Source organism: Tympanuchus pallidicinctus, unplaced genomic scaffold (genome assembly GCF_026119805.1).
Source record: "Tympanuchus pallidicinctus isolate F22 unplaced genomic scaffold, pur_lepc_1.0 scaffold8, whole genome shotgun sequence".
NCBI classification, from domain to species: domain Eukaryota; kingdom Metazoa; phylum Chordata; class Aves; order Galliformes; family Phasianidae; genus Tympanuchus; species Tympanuchus pallidicinctus.
This window is the reverse complement of record NW_026294802.1, coordinates 8320277-8343480: the sequence shown is the minus strand read 5'-3', so window position 1 is coordinate 8343480 and position 23204 is coordinate 8320277. Positions and strand designations below refer to the sequence as shown.

General features: G+C 39.7%; 1 protein-coding gene across 3 annotated transcripts in view; it reads left to right on the top strand.

Moving 5' to 3' along the window:
* The window catches only part of KIAA1549 (KIAA1549 ortholog), a 133733-nt gene that overhangs the window by 60667 nt on the left and 49862 nt on the right, over positions 1–23204 (top strand). For all 3 annotated transcript variants that reach the window (XM_052667833.1, XM_052667832.1, XM_052667830.1), the window contains exons 2-7: positions 814–3510; positions 4925–5013; positions 11284–11461; positions 13073–13203; positions 15030–15213; positions 20820–20879. In XM_052667833.1, the coding sequence (XP_052523793.1) occupies positions 814–3510; positions 4925–5013; positions 11284–11461; positions 13073–13203; positions 15030–15213; positions 20820–20879 (3339 nt within the window). The remainder of the gene's footprint in view (positions 1–813; positions 3511–4924; positions 5014–11283; positions 11462–13072; positions 13204–15029; positions 15214–20819; positions 20880–23204) is intronic.

Genomic DNA, 23204 nt, shown 5'->3' with positions numbered 1-23204 from the left:
ATATAGTCAAGTTGTGCAACTGATACATGATTTTTTGCAAGAATCTTGTTAAAAAGTCTGTTGAAATCACAGCTTTTCCTCCTTCTTGCTTGAGCTCAGTCCTGCAAGCTGAAGAAGTGAAAGTTTTGTAAACAAAGAAGTCCTACAGCAGGATGCGAATGAAGATGGCAATTGTGTAATGAAGCAATTTGCCACAACTATTTACAGGCCAAAATGAGATTAACAGCAGGCAATGTAAACATAACTGCTGGACATGTTTTATGTCAGCAAATACTTGCATGTGGTTCCTGACTCATATGAAGGGAACCCCTCTTCATCTCTCATCAATAGCAGTATCATTTATTTCTGATACTTCCTGGAGCTGGTCCTTGGGAGAGAACAGATCTGCTAGTGAGCCTAATAAGAAATAGTAAAACTGGAGGAAATGAGGTGATGCTAGCAGAAGGCAGAAGAGCTAAACTTAGTCCCTGAAGTTACACAAAGCTTTTATCTGTATTGTACCTTATTACCCTTTCTGACTGCTTACTTTGGGAGCACATTAGCTGACCTGCAGAAACCTTGTGAGAGGGAGCTGCTCTCCATTCTGCAAGCTCACTGAGGTGCTGCTGTCAAGGGACAAGTGAGAGGAGCTCCTGTCATTCCGCTCATTTAAAGGGAATGGGGTTTCACAGAAGAATGTAATACTTTTTCAAGTACTGGGCAGTTTTGCCTGTAGCCTTGAATTCTGAATAGAATTCTGGAAGGTTTGCTTCTTCCAGTCTTACTGCTTAAGCTAACCTGCTTTTATTTGTTTTTCTTTCTCTTTTTATTTAGATGAGATATCCTTGGAGAAGCGAAATTTTTCCTTTTTCTCAATGGACTCAAAGGTGCACCAAAGCATATCAGGCAGCAGAACACAAATGGCCTTAGCAAAAAGTACTTTGGAGTCCCCAGAAAGTAATTTTCTTCAAACGCTTTTATCATCAGTTACCACTCCCATCGATGTGACTTCATTTAACCAAGAAGAAACAGTCAGAATTTCAGAAGGGAGAAGTACACCATTGATAGATTTCTCCGTAACAAGCAATGAGGCATTCTTAAGTGACGACAAATTTATTAACCCATTTCCAAAGGTACAGTGGACTCCTCCACTGAAGTCTTCTGCAATTTTAACAGATCATCACTCAGTTAATACAGTAGAGCTACCAAGAGAAACATTAGAAACTCCGTTACTAACACCTTCATTATCTGTCTTTTCTTCACCATATGATATCTTGAGAACAGCACAGCAAAAGACTCCACTAAGTGCTGTCCTTGATTACATTACCAGTCTCACAGAGTTGGAGCCTTTTGTACCAGACAGTGGAATACTGACTGCAAGCAGACACTTGCCATTGCACCCTTCAGATACAGGTATTTATTTCACTCCCGTTCCTTCCGAGAAGGCGGATGCAATGTGGGAAAACATAAACAGAAGTGTAACATCTCTTCCTTCTGGGGCCACTTCAGAGGGGTCGCCTGTCCATCTCAAGTTGCTGGGTGAAAATAGCCATGCTGCAGCAGGTGCTACAGCACAAAGTGGTGACATTTACACCAGTATGAGTAGCAGGGCAACAGAAGCTGTCAGTGTAAGGACTGACCCTGCTCCAAGTATTCCTTGGGCCACAGTTGCTGCAACAGCCAGTGCTGATTCTGCTTTGTTTTCCATCAGTCTTCCATTTGCAGCTTTCCCAGGTTACTCAGCTGCCATGTCCACCTACTCTGATAGAGTTTTCAATGCCGGCTTGTTTACACAGAAATCCTCTAGTACAGCACCAAATTTGCCTGCTGATTCAGAAATACCAAGTCAATCTGAGCTTGATAGCGAGCTCATAAGCCCAGTGCCTTTCACGAGATCGTACAGTTCGTGTTTATATTGTGACTCCATTTCTCTTCTGCAAGAAGCAGGATTTTCCCCAGAACATGATGTGGGCTCAGGTGATTATGTTGAAACTCTGTCATTCACAGCCTCTGAAGTACAAGGCGTAACTCCGTTTACAACTGTAATTGCCGACAAATATGAGTTAGAAGAGCCTACACCTGAGATATATGATACTTCTTTTCCATCAAGACCAGTTGTTTCATTTTCTTCAAGATTTGCAGAAATCCCTGCTTCGAGTTTGTTTTTATTGAGCACTGTGGACACTGCTCTTGATGACAGAAAACCTGCAAGCTCTCCTTCTTACCATGAGCTGCCCAATGAGACCTCACTGGACATCTCTGCTGTCCAGTTTTCTCTGCCTGTCACAGGAACTGTGTCACTGGCACCAAACACTCGTGTAGAGCATCCCATTACCAGCACTGTTCTGTTGGAGTCTGTGACCATCGTGAGCCACCCATTTGCATCACTTGCAGTCAGCTCCACAACTTGGCTGGAGTCGCCAGAACTTAAGCCATCAGAATCCGTATTTGTATTTGATAAGACATCTACAGGGGAAGAGCTGTCTTTAAATATTTCAGATTTTTCATCCAGTATTTTATCAACACCATTTCTGATTGAACCTAGCTACTTACTTTTGTCATCAGCTGTGCTAACTTCTCACTCTGTCATGCAGAGTGATTTCTCAACACCGTTACCTCAGACCTTGTTGAGTGGAACACCAGTACTTTCTGAGGATGTTTCCAGCTGGGACTTAGCTACCGCTGTCAGCTCTGCCATTGACTCCGAGGCGTCTTTGTTCTCTATCGGGCAAACCTCGTACTTTTATTCAAATACATCCTCTGTTCCAAGTGCACATGTACCTGAAATAATGCCATCGTCAAGTTTTCTTTCCAACTCGTCTGTGTTTCTGGAAGCACCATCAGTATTGCCGGTGGGATCCGAAGCCATGTTTACCTCAGCTGTACCAGGAGCTACCTCTCAGTTAGAGCCTTCCCCTTCCTCCTTGCGGTCCATGGCTCCCACCCTGGTGCTGCCCGCTTCTGACACCGGGCCTCTTAGAAGCAGCGTCCTGTTTGATGAGACAAATCTGATCTCTGTGTTTACTACCTTCCCAACAACTCCTGTCTTAAATGTGTCTTCATCTCTACTCTCAACTGGTCTGGCTTCAGATGAGGATATTGGTGCTACAGTTGAGGCCACGCTGCTTTTAACATCCCTCAGCGAGAGCAGCACTCACACAACAGCCCTTATGACCGCAGACCCTGGCGGCCCGACGCAGCATGCTGATGCCAGCAGCATTCTCCCCTCTCCTACAGAATCTTCATCTGTGACCACGTTGTTTGTTCCCACACAATTTCCCTTGACTTCCCTCCCTCCCACGGGATACGACGTTCCAACGGGAGCCAGTGATGTTGACGCATCAGTTGCTGCCAGCACCATCCCCACCACCACTGCCACCAGCACCACAAGCAGGTCTGGTGTTTCCTCCTCCCCTCCTCTGGTCACCTCCACTCGCCCCGGAGCCGCCGTCCTCCCCTCTGCCACCAGCACCACCAGGCAGCCCTACGTCTGTGACATCGCGATTCCTGACGCGTACCTCGTCACTGCTGGTGAGAGGCCACCAACGTCTTTGTTTCATTCTCAGAAACCGCTGTGTTGTGAGCCCGTAGTTAAACTGCAGGTGTTGAGTTGGCTACTTGAGTAAATCAGAGAAATGTGTAAAATTTAGTCAAATAGCTGTAAATCCATGGATCTTTTCAATATAGAAGAATTCACATGAAGGGAAATTGCTAGGCCAGTGAATTACTTGGCAGAGTGAATGAAGCTGTGTTTTAACACTGCTGATGTGTATATATAAGTATGTATATTTGAGGCTACTTTTTAATTTGATTGCTTGAAAACAAATATTATTCTTATAGTAACATTCTGCAAATGATTGTTCTGAATTTCTCCTTGAGATTGACACTGTTGCAAATAGCCCAGGTGTGAGATAATATTTGAATATGAAAGAGGAAATTTGGCTTAAAGAATGTTTGGGATTTTGTTACTGTTTTATCATTTTACTCTACCAGCTTATGTTTGTGTTTTCCCCCATCTCCTGCTTGCTTCAATTGGACTTGGCATGGTTTTAACCAGAAGAAAATACATTAGTGTGTTTCAGAACCAATTGTCTCAGCATGTGTTTTTGCTTCTTTGGTGTTTTCCTACCTCCTCCTGGCTTGCACCAGAGAACTAACCAAGGGCAACTGTAGAAATGCTGCATACTCTGTGGCAATCAACGCATTTTGCCCTTAAGTTTTGTTGTAATGTGGAAAGCAAAGTGATAATTATCTTATTCTCCAGAAATGAAGGTGTGCTGACTGCTGGAAAGAAGGAAGATTTATTTTAACCTATAATTTGGGCAGTTCTGTAGGCAGTTCTGTACTGACGGAAAATAGATGCAGAATGGCAGTGTCACACTTCTCAGTTGTTTCCTTGCCCTCAGTTACAGTCTCAAGCAGACATGGCATCTGTAAGGGCATGGGGATTTTGTAGCAGTTTCTTAGTGGATATCCCTTTCACTAATCCAAGTTTGTTTACTTCTATTTAAGAGAAAAGTAGATGCATATTTGCTGTGGCTTTTTTCTGACTTCATCTGCATTCCATGCATTGCCTACAAAAGTTAAACTGTGTTATGACAGCAGTCTCATTCTGGTGTGCAGACCAGACCGATTGCTGCAAGTTTCAGACCCTATTTGAATGCTTGGGTGACTCTTAAGAGGGTTCCTTGACACTAGAATACTAAAGACATTAGATATTGACAAAAAATTAGAGGAAATAAACCTGTAGTTTCTTAAACTGTATTCAGTTTAAGTTGCTTTTTAGGATATATTCACACCTTTGCCTGTTTCCTTGTCTTACTTGTCTGACGCAGTTGATCTCATTGTCTGCTTTTTCATGCATCACACTATTGAAAATGCAGCTTTGAGATGAAGCCCAAGAGGTGAAGCTAAAGTATACTTACTGACTGACATTAATTTCCAGTGCTGGCCCGAAGAGCTGTTCTCCAAAACATCAGTGAATCCATCAGAGAAGTGCTCAGAGCTCAGTTCAGGCGATCAGTAGAGCTAGAGGTAAGTGGCATGAAGTGTATACAAGCACTCTTTGATTAATGTAGTACAACAGTGGTTTTAGTTCACAGGCTAAACTAGTTATTTAACTCTTCTGATGCTAAACCACAGAGAGGTTTATTTAACCTTTTGTTTTAATGCGTGTATGACATCCAACTTTTTTTTTTTTTAACTTTTAGAATGTAATTTATTTTCTAAGGCAGACTTTTCTTGCTTTTGCCATAGCTGAGCAAGCAGTTTCCTGACTCCGCTTCTCACCTGCTCTAACTTGTGAGATGAAACTGAGCTGAAAAGCTTTTACAGTACTAAAGTATGTTTTGCTTCTCCTGCTAGTTGTTTATATGCTTTATGCCTTAAGCAAAGCAAGCCCTTCTCCACTGCCTTGTGCTGTTTTATCTTGTGACTGAGGTCATCAGCAATTACAGAGAAAGTGGTAGAATCTCATATGCACGGGATTTGGCAGATGAGAAAGACAGGGAAAAAAACAGATGTGCAATGGTAGGATATTCTCTTTAAGCCTTGAAATAGGTGTGATTGGAATTTCCCCACTCCTCGCCTTCCTCTACTCACAGAGTAAGGAATTTCTGCTCTCCCATTTTTTGTTATTTAATTTTTCCTCTCCGTTGATGTTCAAGGAATCGTCTTTGAGCAGTATTTCCATGAGTGCCCACTGAGGTGAGATTTCATACTCTTCACCCCCCTCTTCCTCGAGCCCCCTCTGCCTGAGTGAAAGAACAATCACAGAGGTGGTTTAGGGGCACCTTTGTCACATACTTCAGTACAGGTTATGAAATGGAACATCTTAATGAAGTTACAGGTTGAGGTTCAGGTTCAGCTTCAATTGCAGCGTGTCATTTCTGTGTTGGTCCAGCTGCAATAGCCCAGCACCAAGGCAGTACCTGGTTCTGTGCATGGTTCCCTCAGGAAGTAGTTTGAACATTGATCTCTGTGCTCAGAGGGCTGAGTTGGTGGTGCCCTTAACTTCTGCTTGCTGGTCTGTGTGGGAAAATGTGTTTTTGACAGCTCCTTCCACAATCACGACAGTCAGTAACTAAACAGCTCCTATCTGTTGTTTGTAACACGCCTCTCTACTGCTCACTCAGGATAAGCGTGTTGTGAGTTTCTTCCAAATTTCAGCCACTGTGAGCTGCCACTGCAGATTTATGTTTCATTTGGGTCCTTTTCACAATACTTCCTCGTAAGCTTCTAAGGTTGTTTGTTGGTGTTTTGTTTTTTTGTTGGTTTTATTTTTTTGTAAATAACATACTTTTCTTCTACGTTCTGAAATGCATCTTTAAATTTTGAAAACTAGCATAGTAAAGTAGAAGTTCAAGGTGACCAACTACACTGATATTCAGTGACCTTATACACATCAACAGTATGGAAGCATCTCAGTAATAGCGTGAATCAGATGAAGTGTGTTGGTAAATATCTGAAGGTTGAGTGGAGCAAACATTAGATATCTTCTTTCCACTTTAAATCACTTCATTTCATGCCCACTGTTGTCTTGCAGAGCTCTCAATAGGTCATTTTGGCTCTAGGGCAGCTTACTGGCAACTGCTTTTGTAAGTAATGCAGTTAGTCCAGCTTCATTCTTAACATACTCTTTTTTTATCAAAAGGAGAAATCATCTCTGTGGAATTTTACATGCTGATTTTATGCTTGAATGCTGCTATGTGTTCTTTTAGTGATGCCTTGGGTATAAGTATTTCTGCAGTAAATATAATCACCAGCAAATGCCTTCACCTCTAGCAGTGGAATACTAACAAAACTGTTATTTTAAATAAAGAACTGTCTATAATATCAGCATGTTTTATGGTGATGCAATGCAGAGTTTTAAACACAATTCTCCCATATTGCTAAACTTGATTAATAAAGCAGACGTGATTTTTGCTAGTCAAAAGTACCCAGGAAATGCGTGTACATTTGCAAGTTACGGTAAAGCAGTGCACTTTTTTAAGCTGCTTTTTAACTGTGTCTCCTATTACAGCTCACAGATGTTGTTCTCTTGCTGTGATGTAATGCCCAGTAAATCAGGAGACAGTCTTGTTAAATTTAACTTGGTAGTAATGTGTGCTTTAAAAATAAAATCCATGGCAACATTGGTTATAACTGCTGCTCACTTTAAATGCAATCCAAGTTTAGCACTGAAAGGAAAGTCATTTTTTTCCAGCTTTTTCACTTGAAACTTTGGCCTCTGATTGTTGTTTCAAACTCTCTGAGCTGCTAAATTTGAAGGGTGGGACAAAAAAAGAGAAGCAGGTTTAAGTCCTGTCTCATGAATAATCTTCTTCCAGTATTTTTCCTACCAAAATTCCTTACAGGAAAGTGATAGTAACCTAAAATTTGAAAGTTCTTTCCTTCCAATTGATTTCAGTGTATAGCATCTGCAGAAGGATAAGACCCTGTGGTTTGAACAAGAGCAGTTTTTTTCAGCTTTCTCTAATGTAAGCTTTCTGGCACTTGAGTAAGATGCAGCGTTCAGTCAACATAGCTTTGTTGCATGGGGATATGAGAAGAAAAACAGTGTTGGCAGTGACTTGCTGGAAGCACCCCAGGTACCATTAAGTTCATACAGACAGAAGAAAGCTTTTTGCCAGCCTCATTTGTGCTAGGAAATTTTATCATGCAGTGTAATGTATACCTCAGTGACTTTGTTGCTACATTTATCTGGTGTTTTGGGCCAGGTTTCTGTAATCCAAAATTTGCAAACCTCTGCTTTGCAAGTAAGGAAATGAGTTCATTGTCTGGCAGTGAAATACTTTCTTCAAAGGTGCCACCTTGTGGGCTTGCACTGACTTCTGTCACATTCATTGCTGCTCAACACTGCTGAAACCATGGCTGTTATCGTTTAGGTGTGTGAAAATAGTGGGAGAATTGTTGCCTCTGGTTCCTAATGTGTGCAGGAGCAGAATCTCTTTCATTTTTAAGACCTGTGAGCCTTTGTAGCTCGTCTTTAGGAAGTTAAATGCTCCCTGCAGACTGGTTACAGAATGCTTAATAAGGTGGTGGTGAGGAAATGGATTTTTTATGCCTTCTACCAGATGTTTACACAGCATAATACTGTGGTGTGTAGGTATGGGTTGGATGGTACCAAAGGTGCATCTAATCAAGCAGTTTAGCTGACAATAATCTATAGTAAATGCTTATGGAAAATCGTAAGATGTTAAGCATGCAATTATGTTTTCCCCAGTTACTAAGATAAGTTGGAACCTAAAAACTTGCCGTGTCAGAAGCGTTCTCTCTTGTCAGGGTAGCTTTGAGTAAGATAGACTGTATCCTAGAAACGGTAGGGTTTTGTTAGCTGTCTGGCTTTGGGGAAGAGATGGCTCAGCTTGATGTGCTACATTGCCTCGTACTGAAAGTTTTTGCTTTTGCTGTGGGAATGGCTCAGAAGTGCATGTTGAGTTTAGAGGTGTTAAGGTAAGAAATGTTGTGGCTATTTAGTGTTAGAATTTGCGTTTGCTTGCTCTAATAGAGCTCTAAAACTGTAGCTTAGTTAGCATGTTTGATAGCATCTCGTTGTCGTGAGAGCAGAGATAAAACCTCCAAGAGAGGGGATGGATGGATGCATGGATGGATGGATAGATGAGTTGTGAAAAACATCAGCGTGAGCCAGCTGAACAAACAATTCAGGGCAAGAATGTGACAAGAACATTTCTGGAGTCATCCTATATAGCAGTAAAACAGTACTCTTCTCCCACTCCTGTGCCACTGCTTTCTCAAATTTCCATTAGCGTATGGTTCTGTGTCAAAACCAAACAGAACCCATAGGCTACATAAGATCTGATTTGCTACCCTCTTAATTCTGGTGATGCACACATGTGCACTAAGAGATAGACCAAATGGCCTCACCAGTGTTGGCTGTTGTTCTTGATCACTTTCACATAGACCCAACTTAAACTTGGGAGATTCCAAAATGATGTCTGGTACCACTATGGCATTTATGGCCTGTATATTCACCTTTAGCTGCAGGGACAGAAAGTCTTGCTGCTCAAACATTATCATCATTTACTTAGAGAGTGGTGAGGTGCTGGAACAGGCTGCCCAGAGAGGCTGTGGATGCCCTGTCCCTAGAGGTGTTCAAGGCCAGATTGGATGGGGCCTGGGCAGCCTGGTCTAGCATTAAATGGGGAGGTTGGTGGCCCTGCATGTGGCAGGGGGGTTGGAGATCCATGATCCTTGAGGTCCCTTACGATCTGTGATTCTGTGAATCGTTAGAGCTGTTCCAGAAGGAATTTTCATTCATGAATCAGGAGTTGTGAGTTGTTTTCATATATCCTGCATAACTTTCCAAACTTCTCTGTGAATTACCTTGTAGACATCATCATGCTAACATGGCTGTATTTCTTCTGGCATCTGAATTAAGTTGCTGAGATTGAGCTTAAGACAACCCTGAAGTATCTCCAGCAGAAATAGTTATTGTTTGATCTACACTGGTTCTGATCCACCTGCCTGAAAATGAGAGTTTAAAAAGTTCTTTTAAATTTCCATTACTGTGACATTACTTTTGCTCTTTTGCTGCAGTAAAGTGCAGAAGAAAAGTATGAGTTCAGGTGAAAATGTCAATGAAAAATTTCAGGGGAGTTCCTAGCATAGGCTGCTTTCACTGCATCTGTGGCACACCGGAACAAGTCAGAGGTGCATGCAGCTGAGCTGGTTATCAGAAGCTTGCTTTCTTGTCTTCAGTACCTAACTATAGCCTATTACAATACGCTAGCTCTTCTAAGCCACTCTTCCTCAGCGTATATGGCTTCAGAAAATCACCAGCAAATTGTTAGTAAGGTTGTAATTCTAACTTTTTTTCCCTTTTAAGCGATCTCTTTTGGACAACTTTCTTTTTGTATGTCTTACCTGTTACAACTGCTGTTTTCTGTTTGACAAACTGAAGCTGCAGAGGTCATTTCATCCTGAGATAAAAGGATAAAATTTCAGATAAGAGAAACCGAGAAGAGCTGTGCATATTACTCATATCAAACAAATTTGTGTTCTGTGGGCCTAAATCCATTTATAAAAGCAGGATGCCGCATATATTTGTGGACTAAGAAGGAAAGAATAATGAGCAAGATACAAGCTTTTATTCTGTTGCTTAGGTAGCTGCTTTTGGTGAGTGTTAGCTCTTTGAAATGCATCGTGTTTCTAGAGGCAGGAAAGGGCTGCAGTTAGCATTGTGTTTCAGTGTTGCAGAAATCCCATCACTGAGCTGTGAGTTACAATTTAAGTAGCAGAGTGCTTTTTCATAAGGCGTCTTGAAGCTGGACTATCTGAAAAACCCCTTCACCAGCTCAAAGCCTGCGAGATGTCAGCATCTCTTCATCTAAGAAGTGCACCTTTATCGCATCCCTCAAGTCTCTGGTTTAGATTATTTATTTGCGAGGCCATCATGTTGGATATCCCAAAATACTTCTGTGTGACTGCCTTGAGCAAATAAAGCAAAGGGCTGGGAGGGGGAGGGGGGGGGGAAATAAAAGAAATAGGAAAAAAAAAATGCTGGGAAATGGGAAAAATAAGTGTCCTTGATACTGAGAGAGATTCCCATAGGGAGAGAATGCATGGCAATTTGTTTGAATAAATAAAAGCCTTCAGTTTGTTTTTACTTAGGTGACAGAATAATAACGTAATAAAAGCATCTGCATGGAAACATTTGCCTAGGCTCATATTTAGCTTTCAATTTCATTTCTTTTGCATGATGTCTAATGCTCCTCAGGGTTTTTGAGAAGTCTCAAAGTCACGCAATGAAATGAAAGAGGAAAATTGTAATTGTAACCGTGCCGAGAGATATTCTCCAGAATACATGTGTGGGGGAAATATATCCATAAAACACAGGTTATGTGTATTTTGCTCCTCACACATCACATGTGAATATTATAGAATGCATTTGCTATGCAACATGGATCTGAAATGTGAAAGCTGTGCAAATGGTTCAGTAATAGACAGCAATTTGTACGGGAACTCTCATGCACTCCTGGGGAATGCAGACAAGGTACAGTGCTGCTGTGCAACAGTAAATGGAGAAGAGCTGAGGTCAGTGTGCTGTGCTGAGGAGATTGCAGTTATGTGCCTGGTGCAGGGTTGCATGCCTTGCACAGGAGGAGAGGCTGCGAGCCCTGTGTGCTCCTGCTCTTTGTAAAATAAAGATTGCAGTTTCCTACCTACGGAGGTTTAAGCTTAGAAATGCCGAGGACTATGTCTAAAATGTCTGGGATGTCTAAAATGTTGCTGCCAAATTTCTTATTGAATTTTTTTCTTTTTAATTTCTTTTTCTTTCGGTAGGTGTATAAAATCTCCCCAAAGTTTGCTTTCTTGGTGACATCAGGCCCTTTTGTTTACACGGCAATAGCTGTCATAAACGTGCTTGTGAACAGCAGTCTTCTCCGTGGTGAGGCCCCGCTGATCCTCTCCCTGCATCCTTCTTTCACTGTGCCGGATAACAGATTCCACGTTCAGACGGGTGAGTTCTTCCTGACACAGAGCAGAGAAGGTGTAGCTTCATACTGATTCACACCTCTTCACTTGTGGAGAGTCTCGTGATTAAGCAAGCGAGCTCGAGTGAAAATTGTGTTCCACTGCTGTGAGCATTTATTTGTTATTAAAATACTTGTAGCATCTGTGGTAAATTTTAATTAACAATTAAGCCTGTCATGTCATGATTTTTTCAGGAAAGGTTGGCACATTGCAAAATGCATATTCTCTATACCTTGCTTCATATTTCAGTTGATAGTTCACTGCTGAAGGGAATGAAAGTTGTTTGCATTCTTTGTATTGCTTTAAGCGTTAGCAGTATTCTTGTGTTGAAAAGTGAGTCTGTTTTCAGTGCCCCCTTTCCTGTCAATACCCTGATCTACACAACATTTTGCAAAGGCAAGAGGAGAAAAATGTTTCCATTTGTTCATAAGATCACAATGCAACTACTTTGTACTGCTTGAGTCATGTTTGGAATCATTTTTACCTTAAATTATACTTTCTGTAATTCTCATGGTGAGAATTGAAAAGCAAGAGGATGGCTTGTCTATTATTCAGCTTTACGTGGATGTTGTATGGCAGCAGCATGTTGTATGTCAAGTCCATGAATACTAATAATCTAAAGTAACATATTAACCATGTAATGGCTTTTGAGAGTCAGTGGTGTCATTTAAAATCTTCTTCAGGCAGTATTTGCGTAACAAAAAAAGCAGCCTGATTGGTTGACTGAGTGATGAGAAAGTGATGGGGATTGAGTATATGGGCAGAGAGTACATGAATGTCAAACACAGGTGCTTTTATTCAGGTATGTTTCATGTGCTCTTTCTGCTCTTTTAGTATCTGTAACTTAAGACAGAAATTCTTTGTATGAATGCAATGTCTTTTTCCACTACATAGCATGGTTAAACAAATGGGCGATAGCTACATTTCCTCATCATGACCTTTGTGTAAAGTGCTATTAGGGTCTGTAACTTGATGACAGTATTTCTTTGGGTAAGAATACATCAGGAAATGTGCAGATAAATGTGCAGATAGACAGAGATCTGTGCGCCTGCTCACATTTCTCTTTCTCTCCTGTTCTCATTCTTCTGTCAAAGACGTTAAGGTATATCTACAATGATTTATAAGAATGGCTGCTAGTTAGGTATTTTGAAAGTTAGGCTGTCAATAACTTATATTAATGGATCCAATGTGATTTAGACATGCTAACTATTAGATTTCAGGCTAAAAAGAAATTTATTGTTATTTTCCTTAAGATTTTAATTGAACTGTTGAATACGAAGGATTTCAGTGTGGCTTATTCAGCACTCAAGTCTTGTGAAATTAGCCAGTTTATATGTAGCTTTCAGCTTACAGGAGGAAACAGTAAGTATTTTGTCAGCAGTATCTGAATAATCTAATTACTGCTGTAACAGATTATTATGAGCAGAAAAATTCCTGCACCGGCACAAAATGTGTATTTTTATCGAGGTTTTCATAGAATATGTCCTGAATTCCATGAAAAAGTGATAGTCCTATGGAATGAGGATTCTCTTGCTCATTTTATTCGCACTCACGGAAGTACTTGGCTGTAGAAATAATGTGTAGTCTTTACCTTCAGTACTTCAGTTTGTGCCTCGAAACATGGATATTGGGTTCTGCAACTTCAGTCAGCGCATTGAGAAGGGACTAACAGTGGCATTCATGGAGGTGAGCAAACAACACCAGGAGTTCTACAACTTCACTGTGCAGGTAAAAAGATAAGTATGTTTTGTACCTGTCCCTTTTTCTCTTAGCCTTTGGTTGTCCTATGCTTAACTCAACCAGTAGGTTTCCGCAGGCTACCCCTTCTTATCTAGATCATGTAGAATTGTGAGGCTTCATCAGAAAGTCAGAACTTTTCTCTGCAAAATAATCTGGCATGTATCACTGGTTTCAGACTTCTTGAAAGGATGATCCAAGTAGATGATGATTTATATCAATAAGAGTTAATTAAAATAACCGGAATGTGAACAGCCCTGCAGAGAAGTTGTAGGGGTCCTGGTCGATGAAAAGCTGGACATGAGCCAGCAGTGTACACTTGCAGTCCAGAAGGCCAACTGCATCCTGGACTAAATCAAAAGAGGGATGGCAGGGGATTATCCCCCTCTGCTTTGACCTTGTGAAGCCTCACCTGTAGTGCTACATGCAGGCTTGGAGCCCCTAGCACAAGAATGAAATGGAGCTGCTGGAGTGGATCCAGAGAAGGGCCATGTGGATGTTCAGGGGGCTGTTTATAAGGGGGAGGGGGACCAACTTTTTACATGGCCTAATAGTGATAGAACAAGAGTTTGAACTGAAAGAGTGGAGATTTAAGTTGGATGTTAGGAAGAAATTCTCTACACAGAGGGTGGTGAGGCACTGGCAGAAGCTGCGCAGAGAAGCTGTGGGTGGCCCATCCCTGGAGATGTTCAAAGCCAGGCTGGATGGGGCCCTGGGCAGCCTCTGCTGGTAAGTGGCAGCCTTGTCCACAGCAGATGGTTTGGAACTACATAGTGTTCAAGGTTACCTCCAACTTAAGCCATTCTAAGATAAACAGTCTTATGCTGGTCACATAAGTCTTTCACAGAAATCTGCCCTAACCCTTATCAATCTCATTCTCATTGTTTTTTGTTATTACAGAATTGAGTGCAGTCAGTTTGTTTTTGTTGGAAGACACTTTTCAGGTCTTCCTCAGGTTTTCTCATTGCCACTCAGGAGATCCTATTAGGAAATACAGAATTTGTATGCGTAGTATCATTATGGGATCAAATATTCTAGTTACTTCTGAGTTATGGAAATATTTTCAGTATTGTATGTTGTCCATGCCAGCTACTACTGGAAATTCACATGTAAAATGTATTGAGTATGCATTGGATACTGACTTACATGACAGAGTTTAAAACCTCCTGGAAAGTCAGTAACTCAAGAGATCAAATCCCTCTTTCTGATTTCTTAAATTTATCCTAGTTTTGCTGTAGTCCCCAAATTAATACAAATAAATAAACAAATAAATAGATAATATTGTGCTATGTGCGCCATAAATGTGTATCTGTGGTATTACACAGTTATAGCAGAAGATATTACATAAACATTATAGCATATAAAATACTATCTAGTACGTATAGATCAAGTGCACAGCGATATACTCAGAGCTGTCCAACTCAGAGAAGCAATATAACTGGACAGAATGAAGACAGTTTCTTGGACTATCAACTTAGCAATTTTTCTTTTTAAAGGTTTATTACTCTTTGGAATAAGCTTGTCTATATTGACATAGTTGCTCCGTGTTTAGGTGGCAAAATGAAATTTCTAACAGTTTAGGAGTCTGGGTATGCATGGTGCAGTAGGTTTTGACCACAAGAACATCAGTTTTCATTATTTCCTTTGTCATGTTGTCTTCCTGTCTGTCCCATGCACTTTGATATTTGTCTAGCATTTTTCGTCTGCTTTGATGTGAAATACTCCCCCTCATTTTAGGAAAAAAAAATCTATCAAGTAAAGGATAGAAATGCCAGTGATTTGATTTTGCTGACACTATTCCAATCTTGTCTTTTCAGATACTGAATATAACTCTGAGTAGGCCTGGAGCTGCATTTCGTCAGGGCCCTGTGAGCATCATTTTTGCCATTCGAGATAGATATGGTTTTCTAAATGGGTCAGAAGTCAGTGAACAGTTAAGAAACTTGTCCATGGTGGAATTCAGCTTCTATCTGGGTTTTCCTGTGCAGCAAATTGCTGAACGTGAGTACTTGTGGCCAAGGCTGCAAAATACCTTTTTTTTTTTTTAGTATTTTTTCCTCTCTAAATTGTTTTAGAAATATTTTTAGGTATCTGACTTGTATCATGAATTCTGTCAAGCAGATCTGTAATTCTCTGCTCACATGGTGTGTATCCGTGTTACAGCAACTTGTTGCTGTTGTCATTGTCCTTTACTTCTGTCTGTTTTCTTAAAGGTGTTATCTTTTAACTCTCTCTCTCGCTTCCTGTGTGCTACTTGTATTGTAAGTCTTTTTTTTTAATTCAATCCATGGTTGTCCTAAACTTAGATTTATGGGAACTGCTTGTGTAGCAGAGTTGCCTTGACATTCACTCTTGACAACTTGTATTTGGTTATATTTTACAAGTGACTTCAGTCTTATAAATAAGTTAAGTTTCTCATTTGAACAATAATCCCTGTACAGTAATGGATTGTTCTTGTCAGCAGTGACTCACGAACATAAGTAAGATCATGAGAGAACAGTAATGCCTTTCCTGGTGGCACCTATTAATGTTAATACAGCCCATTAATTCCTGGTTTCTCCTATCTCACTGTGCTTTTCAAAGCAGATTTTTAGTTATCCAAGATACTTTTTATGGGCCATATAGTCTTACAGTACCTGACACCGTGATTCTGTCTATATTGTCAACTATATGGTGGAAAATCAGTCCTAGTGGTAGGTGATATTCAATTTTTCAATCCTTTTGTTTTAATTTTTTTTTTTAATTTTGTTCCCTCTGCTCCCATAACCTATTATTTGTATTGCCCTTCTTTTTAACAGTTTCTTTTTAACAGTTCTGCCTTCATTTGGTTTCACACAGAATATACCTTTGCAGTAGCAGCAATATTTAATTGAGCCAAACAAAAAGCCTGCAGAATCCTTGTCTCTGGATGGCAAATATTTCTTTGGTTCCTTATGAGGCCACAGAACTTCTCAGATTGTGGGCTGTATCTTCACCTCTCATTCATTTCAGATTAACTTGATTGCTTGAAAGAAATTTCTTGTCACTATGCACTGATTTTTTTTAATTTTTTTTTTTTCCACTTTTGCCCTTGAGCTTATTACTTTCACTCTCTCTGGTATTATTTTTAGTGGCTTGAGTTTTTTTTTCTGTGGTGTACAAACATCTGATCCTAAAGTTTTTTGTTTTGTTCTCATATTCTGCAAAGATACTCGTAGTGAATTTGGAGGTGGCCCCTTGCTGAGAATCCTGTCTTTCATTTTGTGTGATGGGTCCTACAGTGCAGTTTGGTAACATAATTTTTTACCGACATCAGTACATCCTAAAAAAACAGGCTGGTAATGAGGGAAAACTATTCCTATTAAACATGTGTATGAGCTGTTCTCCTCATTTTTTATTTTTATTCTTTCCCCACTCTTTTTTCCTGATAATAATTAAGAAATGTATGAGTAATTTATTTAGTGCTCAGAGCAGGAATTCTCCCAGTGTTATTTGCATGCTTTTAGTGCTTGGCTAGTGACTACGATTCCTTGACAATGCCGGTGGAGCTTTATAACAGCTCACACATCAAAGAGAAGGCTGTGTGAAGCAGATTGAGTGAGGAAGTCAAATGCTACTTTTGCAGGCTAGTGCCGTTAGCACTGTACAGAGTCATCAAGTCCAACCACCAACCTGACCTACTGAGTCCCATCACTAAACCATGTCCCTTAGTGCCACATACACTTATATTTCCAGGGATGAGAACTCCACCACTTCCCTGGGCAACAAGAATATTGCAGTATTTGACTTGCACATCACTAGAAAACTCTAACTTACAGTTGATGTAGCACTCTACAGTACAGCTCAATTTGATTTGTACTTCTGTGGTTTGGTTTCTGTAGTGTTTCAGCAGTTTTGGATTCACCATGGTGGAACACCAGGCATAGTGCCGTTTGGTAAGTCAGCAAAGTGAGAACACAGTTTCTCAGCTTGTTGAGGACTATGAATCTGTTAGCATGGACAATAGTGGAAGTCATTCATATACTTTTGCAAGTGAGGCATCATTACTCAGCTCTTCATAGCTGTTTCTGCATATTTTTTTCTTTTTGCACTCTTGTGTTTTCAGCCGAAGGATTTTAGATCTTCAGAGCCAGAAATCATGACCGAAGGCACAGCAATGTTGGATAGATCCTTTTTGATACTTATTGAGCAGTCTGAGGGTGACAAAAGGCCAGATCCTCAGAGCTGCTTTGGCAGTCCAGCACCTAAATGCTTTGGATTTCTGGGCCCTGAGCTCTATTTTCATGTTGTCCCTTGTTCTGCAGAGCAGTTGTAGCAGGCAAGGTATTGTGAAGATCTTGCTTTGACATATAGCTACTTTGCTCTTTGCAAATTATTTGCCAACCATCTGCTTTTCAACATAGGTCTTTGGGAGAGATTTTGGAAGGTATATAGGTATGTGAATATGAAATGTTCCTTGCCATACGGTTCTATTGCATTTATGTCTTAAGTGTTGGGCCTGATAACAGTTAATACTCCTGGCAGTGAATTTTTTTCCTCTTGGTGCTGTATATAAAATATCATAAGTTTTCTAATCTTCATACAAAGCAAAAAACCTGATCTGTAGGTGAGCTGAGCAGCCAGGGGGTTCGCACTGATCCACACTAAGGACAAGCTATTTGTGCACTATCACCATGACAGCATTGGTAAGGCAAGTGAGACATTGCCTACAGTGTCCCAAATATGAGCCTTGTTTGAAGGATTCTATTTGCTCCCTGCTTCTTGTTCACTTGACGCTGCCTTTTGCACTCAGTCTGACTTTTTCATGTAATTAATATACACTGTTATGAACTACGTGGGTTGTCCCTATGCAATACGTCTTTTTTTTTTTTCCACTGTTTATGGCTGCAAGATTTCTGAGGACAGGGAAAGAAGGGCTATCTGTGGACTAGAAGAGGAATATTATCCTTTGTGAGCCTACCCAAATAAATTGCTTTGTTTTTATTATTACTAAAAATAGAGAGTTGCCTTGGGGCTGTTCTTCAGTGCCATAGTGCTACTCCAACTAGCACTTGGAGTAGCATCTATTTCAGTTACTTTGGAGATGGTGCGAGGCTAATAGGATAAGATGAAATGGTGTGATATAATCCATGGACTGCAGAATATTTTGGCAGTTTTCATCAGAGTGGGTTCTGGATCAGATACAGTATTTTAATACTGCCTGCATCGCAGTGTTTCCATGACCTCTCATACTAAGTCCTTCATTCCCTCCCTACTTTATTTTGATGTTCCTCCATTGATTATAAATAAGAGCAGTCAATATGGTATCTGTTTCAGCATGCATGATCCCATATGTCTTGGTATAAACTCAGTCATATCCATACCAGAGCACCTGGCAAAGGCCATATTGCTGGAGTAGAGTGCTTCAAACAGCTGTTGAAAGATTTCTGGGTGACTAAGTGACCGTTTCAGTCAGCATGGAATCAATGCCATTACATGGTATGGTGCTTCAGGACTGTGTCATGGAATCTTCCAGTGATTCTAATCTGTACCTCATTAATGCTTCAGTAATCATTAGCAGACCAACCATAATCTAACTAGCAACTGTCTTTCCAACTTTCCCTTGACTCTGCACTGGTTTTAGCCATTAGTTCCAGGGGAATTAGGTATCTTGCAAATATGATCACACTGCAGTGCTGAGACTCCAGCTGAGCTCAGAACTGGGCCATGTGTGGTGAGGTACTTCAATGACCAGTGGTATAGGATCTGGAGCCTGGATTTTTCGACTTGAGAGCAGTGTCTGAAGTGTCCTTCATTTCATGCACTCTTTTCCAGGTTTTAGAACCCAGCCTTAGCTGCCAGTGATTGTGGCACATCCTTCTTTTCAATCCCAAGATTTTCTCTCATCAGTTTATTTTTAAATTTCATTAATTCCATGAAAAGTTTAAGTGAATAGTCATCCAGTAATTTGCATGAATTAAATCGTTTTCAAGTACTAATTAGAAAAAGCATGAAGAGCGCTTTAAGTATTGAGGCAAAGCACAATTTTGTTTTAAAAAGAAGAAAAAACCCACATCTGTTAGCAGTTCAAAGTTTTGTGGCCGTTGGAGGCTTTTTGATTTTCTTATCTTGCTCTTTCCACGCTTACAAAAACACAGATGTGGTTTCATTTACGCTTTTTGTTCAGGTTGTATCTCTAAATTAAAATAAACAATTGGCGTGACCAGAGCAGATATAACTACAGAGCAAATATAAGCTACACTCAGAAGAACCGTGTAGCAGTGTGCCAAAAATAAATGTGTTAAATTAAATGGACTGTGGGGTGCTATTTGTGTGTCTGAGAGTTTTGGAAATGTGATGCATCCTGATCGGTGTATGGAGTACTGATGCTCCGTGTTGAGAATAAAGGACTGTATTCTGATACCCTTCTGAACAGTAAGTCACAGTGTACCTCTGGTCGTGATGTTATTGAAATAAAGTGGAATAACCACGTTTTCATTGAATTCTGTGCGAATAAAAGAGACGGTTTAACTGGTGGTTTCTTCACATAAGTAAAAAAAAAATGTAAGCTTTTTAAGGGGCAAAGGAATCATTTTTAGATATGCTGACACATGTCAGCTGCTCTAGCAATTATGGCATGATTAAATTAGAAAACTGGTAATTTTCTGCTTCTCTAGAGCATGCAGTAGTGGCAATCTTTACCTAGAACTGAAGACAACAGTACAACTTTGTTTTAAATTGTGTTAGCATGGATCAGGTCGTTTTTAACCTTTGTATAATGCTTAGTAAACTGCATCTGGATTAAATATTTTGAGAAAGTTATGACCCTTCCTCTTTCGTATTGCCATAGTGAAGCTTAAAACATCCCTTGAGGAAACAGATGGCCCAACCCCCATCTCCACTTGTTTCCCAACATGTCTTTACTGCTCTCCAGTGGAAACCTTGGGAAAAATCTTATTCTTACTGAAGTCATTGGAAATTGACTTTATTCACTTCACTGGGCCAAGGATTTCTTCCTGTAGCACAGCTTTATACAAAAATCTTGGGGCCATCAAGCCACACACATACATAATCCTTGAGATTTGTTCACAGCGATGCTTCTACATGCATTCATACGTGATTTTTGTAAGTAATTTACCAATGTGATACATTTAAAATTTTTCCCTCTACACAAATCTAGAACTCAAATCAGATCTATTTAATTTTCTGCTTTACATTTAATATTACCGTGTCATTTTTGCCTCACAGAGGGTCATATTTTTGTTCCCAAACAGTTGTGAATTGCTTCATTGCCCTTTGAGCAAAAGTCTCATCCTGCAGCTAGCTCAGTAAGGAAAAGAATTCACAGTGAGTTTTACTCTTAAGCTTGTAAGAGCAATGACCTCAGTACAGCAGCTTGAAATTTTTCAGGTAATAAATCTGACTGCACCCATTAGCTTCTTTTTGTTCAGAGGTGAACCAGGTAGCGTACATCCAGAGCACTTGCTTTACCATTGCGTCTGCACAGCCCCGGGAGTTGTAATACATCTGTGTAAAGAAGATGCTTACTGACAGCATAAATTATGAAGTAACTTCTTTTTTTTTTTTTAATCTGTTACTGAGAATAGCATTCTAACTGTTGTTTTTCCTTCGTTCTCTTTTTCCCTCAGCCTTTCATTATCCTAAGCTTAATGTATCTCAGCTGATGAAATCTTCCTGGGTGAGAACAGGTATGTACAGTTTGTGTGAGTAAAAGTGCAGTTATTTTTGTTAGTAGGATAACTAGCATACATATAAATATGTAAATAAATATTGACAACTTGGGGGTGCTGCACATTTGCAAGGCGTTAACGCCTGAGCAGAATCTATTCTAAAAATGACAGACGTGATGAACTGCAACATCTGAGAAATGTAATTCCTGAGTTTAGAATGAACTTCTGCAATTCCTCAATAATTCACACCAAAGTTTTTGGCTATAAAGCAGTTCCTTCTTAGCAAGACAGCTTATGCTGTCAGGCATGAACTATCTACTCTGCATGCTCTCAATTGACTTTAAGATATTCAGTTTTTTAAAGGAAAAACGAAAACTTTCTGTGGCACTTAATATGAAAACATGCCAGGAATAAAACAGAATAAAAATAGATATATTCTGGCTGCGAGAAACTGTTTCATCACGTTTCATTGATCTCTTCTGATTCATTCAAACCCTTCCTACCCAAGTCTGCAGGGTGTTTTATTCTGTAATTAACTGATATGGTTGAGCTGTCACTTTTAGATGATCAAAGGAGATTGAATTTACCCGCAAGCGCAGAGATCCTACCTACTTCTTCAACACAGAAAGCCTAACCGGTGGCCAGGCTTTGCCTAGCAACCTTGCTGTTCAAGTGAAGATGTCCTTCTGGATACACTTTTGTCTTCCCACTATCTTTGCATCCATAGTTTACCAGAAGTAGTATAAACATAGTGATTTTTTTTCAGGCATCCCTGTCTCCTCTCACAAGTGTCCAGTTCACTTTTTAAACAGGAAGCCAACTGCTGAAGTCCACGTAGTTTGTATTTCTGAAGAAAACTGAACTATTTCAGATTATGTACAGTAACAGGAGAGCAGCTACTCATGTGTATCCCACATCCAATATCATCCTCTCTTTAACATTTATGTTAGCTTTTTTTGTCAGTTTGGTTAAGATAGCCATACCATCTCCTGCTTAGAAATCTGCATTATCGGTTCTTGTTGGAAGTTTCCTTACACCCTGCAATAAAAAAAAATAGAATAAAATAAAAAGTTCTTCCAGCTCAGAATCAACATGTGTGTCTCACACAACTTTTTTTTTTCTTCTTTTTTTCCTTCCCTAATATATATATGTAACATATAATAAGACATATATAAGGTATCTTACATAATATATGTAAGATATAAGATTGTAAAAGCCAGTCACAGCACCTTTCTTTGATGCAGGGGAATTTTTTGCAATCTCAGTTCTTGCAAGTATCCTTGGAAGAGCTAATATGCTTTGGCTTAGTTAGACCTTTAAGTTAGTATATTAGATTCTAATGGCAAAATCATTCTGTGTTAATGACTTTTTTCATTATTTGATAGCTTCTTCTAGATAGATAGTATGACTAATGAGAAAGGGAGATTACTGAATTTATGCTTGCTAAATATAAGCTTTTTTTTAATAGTAGATTAACAGTAGACTGCCAAGACCTAAGTGCATGGGTACTCTAAAATATCCCAGTGGTCATAAGACATTGGCAGATGCAGTGTTTTCTGTAGTTGTCCCTCTTGGTTATATAATACAATTCGTGCTATTAAGCATAACTCATTGATACTCAAATTCAATATATAAGCAAGAAAGACATTCTACTTGCTGTATATAATAGCCCTTGGCCACTTTCTATTAATTTTGCTATTTTATTTTGAGATACATTGTCTGTGATTGAATTTAGCAGATGTCCTGTTGATCTCTGAGAAATCCTGAAAGTAATTCCTTTTTTTCCAACATATGCAGTGAAAAAATTTAGATGGAACAAGTTGTTTTGATAATTGTTTTAAAATTAAAAAAAAAAAACCAAACCTAAAATTGTAATTATTAGATTTTATCTGATTGAATGCCTTTTTATTATAAATAAATAAACATGAAAAGCTTCAACGGAACAGGGACATTTTAACAAATAAACCATGTTAGTGGGAGAGCCTCAGGAAGGAAAATGCATTATTTTGCTACAGTCAGTGATGAGTCAGTTCATTATCCTTTAAGATTGTTCGATTAGATCATTCAAATGACTGTTGCTGCATTAACCATACCTTTCTTTTACTGGAATGCCATCTTGATGACAAAGATTCACAGTTTTTTGTTGTTTGCTGTGCAGTGTTCCTCAGGTATTTTTCTCAGCATCGACTGCCCCAGTGACCTGGATTACCTGGGGCTAAGGAACGAAATTGGGAGGGCTACTAACCTTTTTTTTTTATGCTGTGATTTGCATAGTTGGTAGTCTGTATCTTATCTAGGGAAGACACACTTGGAATACACAGTGTCATTCATGTGGTCCATTTT